Genomic DNA, 8,435 nt, shown 5'->3' with positions numbered 1-8,435 from the left:
GGGTCGAATTTTCAAAAGGCAGATGAGATAGTAGATATGACACTACCCAGAGATTTCACGCTCATTTTGCGAGGACTTTAAGATTTGGGGTTCGAGGTTTCTCATAGGCGCAAGCCCCTATGGTTAATTATCCCTTCCGAGGGAGAACACTTTCGATTAAGGCTAGTCTTAGGAGCCAAGTATTCAGACTTAGCATATCTTAGCAACAAATTTGAACCATGTCAAACCCGTCATGCTTGCAGAGAATTGAATTCAATAATTGAAATAATTGAATTTGAAATAGACTTTGAGACAGAATTTTAAAATAGACCTCTCTGATTGAAATCTTCGATCAATGCGTCCATCATTGGGGAAATGATTATCTTTCAACCTTATCAACTCTGTCTCGCTTATAGAGAATCGGGTTCAATAGCTGAAATAATTGAATCTGAAATAGACTTTGAGATAGAATTTTAAAATAGACCCCTCTGGTTGAAATCTTCGATCAACACAACCATCATCGGAGAATCGCTTATTTTTAAATACTGTCAACTCTAACCCACTTACAAAGAATAAGATTTATAATATATATTATTTGAGTTTTGAAAATAAACTTTAATTTTTTATTTTTGAAATAGACCCCTCTAGTTGAGATTTATTATCAACCCGACCATCATCGGGGAATGATTATTTTTGAATTCTTTCGATTTATCTTGCTTACAGAGTATCGAGTTCAATAATTGAAATAATTAAGTTCAAAATAAAATTTGAAACATAAATTTCAACCCCTTCGGTTGAAATATTCAATTAGTTGGGTCATCATCAGGGAATGATTGAAATTTATATATCATTAAGAGCACTAGTCCTGTTAACTCTAGTCCTCATGAAGAGACGGATCAGAGTGGCTCAGCGAGGGCTCAATCTTCTCGAATCTTGGATTGGCCAAAGTGTAGGACTTACAACCTCGCCCTATAGGCAAGGTAGCCCATTGCCGCGTAGCATTCTCAGATGCTTAAGCATAAATATTTAGAGACACATCGGAGCACATCTTGATATTTTATATTGTTTTTCGTGTAGATTTTTAAATAGCTTGACACACATTTTGAGGCATATTCTCTGAGCTTAAATTTTTTTTTTACCGCACAAGCTCTTCAGAGGAATGATTGCTTAAACATCATTAAAAACATTAGTCTTATCAAATCCAATCCTCTTGAAGAGGATGATCATACTAGCTCAGTCGAGGCTTAATCTTGTAAACTTCAGTCCCTATAGGGAGGAGAATCGAACTGGCCAAAGTGTGAGACTTACGACCTCGCTCTATAAGCAAAGCGCCCAGCCGAGAGCGTATGCATTTACATATATTTAAATTTAACATTTAAAAAATTAGATTTATGTAAAGCTTTGATATATATGCATGCATGCTTCCCAAGATAAATTATATATTTGCTAAAGCATGCAGTTAACCCGCACAACATTCTCAGACAGTTAAATTTAGTGAATCAAGACGAGCAGTAGAGAATGTGTGGGTGTTTTATATTGCTAGTTTGAATAGATTTTTAAATAACTCAACACATAGTTCAAGGCATATTAGTTTGAGTTTAGGGAATTATTTTACCCACGCAGCATTTTCGGACCTAGTGATTAAGTAATTAGCATGTTGGTCAGAGCGCATACAGGAATTTCATATTTATCAATTTTGTCTGACTTTTATGAGATTTTTAAAGCTATTTGCATGTGCAAATTATCACTAAAACAAGTGCAATTATTTTTACTTTAAGCTTGTGGTATTGCTTTTCGTTTGCTTGTGAATTTGTGGTTGTGGATCTGGTGACGAAGAAAATATTCCAGATTTTGATTGTATATTTGGAATTATGTATATCTCCCATACTTAGCTCCCATTTGAATGTCCAGGTAGACTCCTCCACAAGTTTTATTCGACCTCGTTGACGAGTCGTTGAGTCCCTGTGAGCATGTAGGTTCTATTCATTTCTAATTAGGTCATACAAGATGATTTATATACTCTTTTTAGCCTTTAATATGTAGCTTAAAAGCTTTCAATCGGATTGTATGTTGGTCCAATCACAATGGCCATTTCAAACGTGTCACTTGCTTTAAACCTTTCAGGCGACGAGATGGTTTTAACGCACTTCCTGCACAATGCCACATGCATTTCTCTGTTGATCTTGATTTCGCTGTTGTGTTGTCGGTGAAGTAGGTTCAAAGTGGGCTGAGGTGTAGAGGTGGTTGTTTGTCGGAAGAGATAGTGAGCTTGTGCGGAGAGGGAGTGGCTGGGTTTCTTGCGTGAAGTGTAGGTGATGGAGAGGGCTCCCAGGTAAAAAGCGGAGTAGTGGTTGCCGTACTTAGGTTGTGCGGGCCGAGAGGAGAGGGATGGAAGGCTCGGATCTGTGTGCCGTGAAGGCGAAGCGAGGAGGCTTTGTGGGGGAGACGGGCTGCTACAGATGAGCCAAGATGAGGCCGCTGGGTGTGGCGGATGAGCTCCTAGCGGGTGAGAAGAGGTTCAGTGGGGAGCAGCGTGGGATGTGAAAGAACAGGCGATCGAGCTGCTGCGCAGGAGAAAAATTTGGGTGCCAAGTTATATTAACGTTAAATCCGCATTGTATCCTCTTTATATTGCCTACAATCTCGATATAACCTCTATATAACCTACCTGAACTTACAAATAAATTTCGCGCTTCTGTTTTCACATATTTGTAGGTTACATATATGTTACATAGAAATTACGTGGATGTTACAGAGGATATAACATGAATATAATGTGAATATAATACAAATATAACCTTCATTGTGTAAGCAGCGCTGTGTATGTCTTACGTACGCAAATTTTTTCCGTTGCGCAAGGTGTGGTGGTGATGCGCAGGATATGAAAGAACAGACGTTTCGGTCTAAATTGCAAATTTTATACCGGTGGTTTGTCTACTTCATTCGTGATCTTTTTGATCATATGAGACACCTTTTATAGTAACTTTTACACTTCAGACACGCTTGCATGATTTGTTTTATGACCGGACGTGATTTGAGCAACTTCGCCGATAATCAAGATGATTTGAGCTTAAATTGTGCTTATCATGCCAAAAAATTGTCGTTGTCATCTATTCACTCTTTTCAACTATGAAAGACTTATCTTTATGCTTTTTGATGTTATGAACACAACGACGGAATCCGATTTGTAATTCTTGACGAACATCGAGACATTTCACATTTGATCGTGCAATGTCACATCTTCATTTGTCGCTCTCACCATGTCCAATCGACTCATCTTGTGGAGTATATATGAGGGTCAACATCAACAAACATGATTGCCTAGATGAAAATTCCCTTTTTTTTTATAGATTGATCTTGAATGTGGTTGATTCTTTCATATAATCAACTAGCTCACATAATGAAAGTCCAACAAAAATAATTAAAGAAAATATATAAAAAAAACCAAACCAACCAAAAAACCATCTGCTATGCAATATAGCCCAGAATGCTCACGTCGCACTTTTTTGTCCACTTGCGCTTTTCCATGCTAATGGCGCAGAAGGTGCGCACCATTACCCCATGTGCTGTGACTCATGATAGTAGTTATTGGTAAGTATGATTTTTAGCTTCTAGTTGCCGGTTCAAAATTATATATGTACTTTTGATTTGTTATTTGGGTGGGACAAATTTTCTCTTTGGGGATAAATTTGGTGAAGCAATGCAGGTAGTGGAGCCAACTTAAATTTTCTATTTTTGAGCTTCATTTAATCCATTGATCAGACTTAGGATCATAGGAGCAGTGCAAATAATCATAAATTTGTTAGGTAATATGGAGACCTGGTCTACCGAATTTAATTAGCTTCTTAATTAAGTATTCCACCTACCGCTCACCTATCACACCCATCTACCGCTCACCTACCACATCCCACTTACCGTTCACCTACCTCCCACCTACCGCTCTCATGGTTTCTATAAATAGTCTCTTAGCTTAAAGGAGATGCCAAGCCTCAAGCCAAGCAAAGCCAATCAAGGCTAAGCCAAATCCTCTTGAGACCTAAGAGAAAAGAGAGGAAGAGAGAGAGACAGAGGAAGGGAGAGAAGAAAATATAGGTTTTTTTGTAAACATCGAAACGCTCGACGATGTAATTTCTCAAGGAAATAAAATTCTCTGCAGCTCTGTGAATGTAGGCAAATTTGTCAAATCACGTAAATCTGTGTGTCGCTCTGGTGTTTTTCTCTGTGTGAGAATTTTCTCGTTCCATTTTTTACTTTATTGTCGTTGCTTTTCACAAAAACTAGTATCAGAGATTTGGGTTCGAATCTAAGGAAGAACGATGGACGGAGACGAAGTAATGACATCGAGGATCAAGAAGTTCAATGACACGGATTTTACTTACTGGAGGATGCAGATAGAGAACTACCTCTATGGGAAGAACTTCATCTTCCATTACTGGAAAAACGACCATAAAAGATGGACGAGACGAAATGGAATATGTTGGATCGACATGTTCTGGGAGTCGATAGGTTCTAGGGGTTATACGATTAACCCTGTCGAGATTGGTTGCCCATAACGTCATCAATAAGAGGACTACTGCAAATCTCATTGCGGCTTTATCATGTATGTATGAAAAGCCATCGACGAATAGCAAGGTGCATCTAATAAAAAAGTTATTCAACTTGAAGGTGACGGAATGTGTGTTTGTTGCTCAACACCTAAATGATTTCAACACTATCACAAATCAGTTATCGTCTGTTGAATTGATTTTGATGATGAGATACATGCGCTGATATTGTTGGCTTCATTGTCAAGTAGTTGGAAAAACTATGAAGATGGCAATTAGCAGTTTTGCAGGTAAATCTAAGCTGAAATATGATGGTATTCGTGAGTTGATTCTGGTTGATGAGGTGCACATGAAAGATTCTAGTAAGATAGATGGAGACCACATGATAGGAACTGAAATAGAAGAAGATCAAAATCAAAGTTTGGTCAGCAGACAACCTGTTGGAATTGTGGCAAGACTGACCAAATAAAAAGGAACTACAAGAATCTAAGAAGAAGGAAAATGATGACGCTAATGTTGTAACTGAGAAATACGTGATGCATTACTGCTGACAGTTCACAGTTCTGTTGATGACTGGATACTGGATTCAGGGGCTTCCTTCCCTATATCTTTCCCTCGGGGTTCCCGTCGGGAGTTAATGTGAAATTATGTTGCAGGTAACTTTGGGAAGGAATATCTGACTGATGAAAAACTCAGGACGTGGTGGGGATGAGAGACGTTGATATTGCACTCCCTAATAAGAGCAAATGAACATTGCAAAAGTCAGACACGTTCCTGAGTTGAAGAAAAACCTCATCTCTGTTGGGCAGCTCAATGAGGGTGGTCATTTAGTGGTGTCTCAGATAGCACCTGAAAGGTTACCAAATGAGTATTAGTAATGACTCGGGGTAAGAAAACCGACACACTATATATGACTACAAGTTTTCTCAGACGTGGACACATGAGTCAGAGGTGCATTATGGGGAAGCAGAAAAAGGTCAATTTCTTGAAAAGTGATTGAGCGCCAAAGGCAGGAAAATAGGATATTGTACAGACAAATGGTGGAGAACCACAGAGCTATGAAGAAATTTTACAAGATGAGAATTCGAGCAAGTGAGAGCTGACCAAGAAGAAGGAGACGGATTCCCTGATAAGGATCATACTTGTGAGCTGACAAAACTTCTATCAAGGAAGAAAACATTGCAAAACAAGTGGGTGTACCGAGTGAAGACTGCACTTGGTGGCAGTAAGAGGTATAATGCTTGATTTTTTAAAAAGAGTTTTCAATAGGGGCAGGATATTGCTCATGAAGTGAGGTTGTAAGCAAATACAAGAGTAATCCAGGAAAGAGCTTGGTGGTACAAGGCTACGGTGGCGGGGGGGAGTGCCGGTGATATGTCAACTGAGGGTATTACTCGTGAGAAGCTGAAATTGTGCTCAACTTCAGCTGGTCTTCTAACATGAAGACAGAGGCTTTGAGTTGCAGAAGTGAAAGATATTATATTTGAGGAAAAAATTGATACAGCTAGTAGATGATACAGCCAGTAGGTGATGCATTCAGTGTCTCAGTCTCCAAGTGAGAGAATTGTTGGGTAATGTGGAGACCCGGTTCACCGAATTTAATTAGCTTCTTAATTAAGTATCTCACCTACCACACCCACCTACCACACCCACCTACCTCTCACCTATCACCCCCCACCTACCGCTCACCTACCTCTGACCTACCGCTTTTCTGATTTCTATAAATAACATCATTTGGCTTAAAGGAGATGTCAAGCCTCAAGGCAAACAAAGCCAAACAAGGCCAAGCCAAGCCCTATTGAGAGCTAAGAGAAAAGAGAGGAAGAGAGACAGAGAGACAGGAAGTGAGAGAAGAAAATAGAGATTTTTTTGTAAACGTCGAGGCGCTCGACGGTATAATTCCTCAAAGAAATAAAATTCTCTGTAGCTCCGTGGACGTAGGCAAATTTTTCGAAACACGTAAATCTGTTTGTCGCTCTTATGTTTTTCTGTGTGTCAATTTTCTCATTCCATTTTTAACTTTATTGTCGTTGTTTTTCACAACAAAATTATCCAGCTATAATTGAATGCTAGTCTATGAATTGTTGAAGACAGAACCAGAGAATGTTGAAAATTACCTGCTTGGCTACAAACTCCATGATCTCATTTGAAGAAAGATTGCTTCCAGATTTCCGAACCACAAATGCAACTGGTATCTCCCCAGCTTCCTCATCAAAGGCTCTGCACAATGAACTAGGGTAATTATACCAATACAATTTAAAATTTAAATAATACTACGCTAAAGTTTATTATCCCTCATATGAACTGAAAGCTTACGATGTCACTGCTGCATCGAGGATTTCATTGTGGGAGATCAACAAGGCTTCAAGGTCTGCTGGAGCTATCTACATGAATAACTCAATTACTGTAAGCGACATTAATGTCAAGAAAAACTGGTATTAATAGGTAAGGAAAGTTCAAGCATGTGGAATCTTACACAATTGTATATAAAATAAAAAAGTTTTTGCAGTGTAATACCTGAAATCCCTTGTATTTGATTGTATCCTTTAATCGGTCCAAAATGAATAAGTATCCATCTTCATCAAAATAGACTATGTCTCCCGTCTTAAACCAACCATCTTTGTCAATGACAGATGCACTTTCCTTCTCACCATTCAAGTATCCTATAAAAGACCAAGAAATGTTCGTGTGATGATATAAGTAAGAAAATTAATTGTCTGTAAGATGCAACAGATTTCTTCATAACTAAATATATACTACATAAATATCGTGAGATGGTACAAGTAATAAATTTTATTGAAACTATCTATGCTAACCCTATTAATAGCCTCTAAACTTCTCATTAGGCATTTTTGTATTTTTAAACATAATAAAATTATCAATGAATTTATCTGAAAATTTAGGATGAGGATATCATTGACTAAAGTTTGCTCATGTTACATGCATTTCTTCTTGAACTGCAAAATGTTTTAATCCATTTATGAAACATTTCTTTCTATTTTACAAGAGAAGGATCAAGGATAACATTTTCTTACAATACAATATATTATCTAACCCAAATCTTCCCACGAAACTGTTGACATGAAATGTTATTTATAACCATAACCATAAAGCTAAGCACATAATGCTGAATCAGCCAAAATGTCAATTATCATAGTGGTGCCCTTCAAAATAAGAAAAAGAACCAAAACAATTAGCGTCAATCAGAACAAAATCAGTCTAGCAATTCCATTAAGGCTGTTTGGATTGAAGGAAAATGAAATACATAATATTGTCTTAAGATACATTCAGGTTACAGAGTAAGAAAAAGATTCGAAGTAAATAAAATTGCAGGGAAGAACCATCTCTTAACATGTACCATGTTTTTTTTAACATTTGAACAAATGTTTTGTTCAGTTACCTTTCATTATTGCAGGTCCACGCAGCCATAGCTCTCCACTTCTTCCAGGAGGCATAGAGATCCCCGTTTCCCAATTAACTACTTTGGCTTCCGTGTTTGGAGCAAGCAGTCCTACTGAAGTATGCTTTTTACAAGTTTCAGTATTAAAACCACGAGTTCCTACTGCGGTCGATTCGGTCATACCATATCCCTGCACGATAATAATTTCCAGGAAATATGTTGTTAGATTCATGGAAAGAAGTGCAAAATAATGAATTTGCTCAATACATATGTAACAGGTGGTATATAATTGACAAGGCGAAAATGTACATGACTGATGTTGAGTCATGAGAATTTGATTCCCATCTTGTGAATTGTTAACATGTGAAATTTCATTGATAAGGAAACTAAACATATAAAAAAAAAATTGCACTTTTATGTCAACAACCCTGACAACAGCCATTCGAAATTTTAAAACTCAATATGTTTATGTCATGTTTATTAAGGAAGTGAAATTCCCTTCCTTGGGAATG

General features: G+C 37.7%; 1 protein-coding gene across 1 annotated transcript; it reads right to left on the bottom strand.

The window, feature by feature from the left end:
- Positions 1 to 6,640: 6,640 nt before the first annotated feature.
- LOC110032582 (4-coumarate--CoA ligase-like 3) lies at positions 6,641 to 8,217 on the bottom strand (the record flags this gene model as incomplete). Its single annotated transcript, XM_020736252.1, is given in 4 exon segments — positions 6,641 to 6,743; positions 6,840 to 6,907; positions 7,041 to 7,186; positions 7,924 to 8,217. Coding segments are annotated over 4 exon segments (549 nt in total), but the record flags the coding sequence as incomplete, so codon positions are not given.
- Between the last annotated feature and the right edge of the window lie 218 nt (positions 8,218 to 8,435).

This window comes from Phalaenopsis equestris, unplaced genomic scaffold, assembly GCF_001263595.1.
Source record: "Phalaenopsis equestris unplaced genomic scaffold, ASM126359v1 Scaffold000975, whole genome shotgun sequence".
NCBI lineage: Eukaryota > Viridiplantae > Streptophyta > Magnoliopsida > Asparagales > Orchidaceae > Phalaenopsis > Phalaenopsis equestris.
This window is presented reverse-complemented; position numbering and strand designations above follow the sequence as displayed.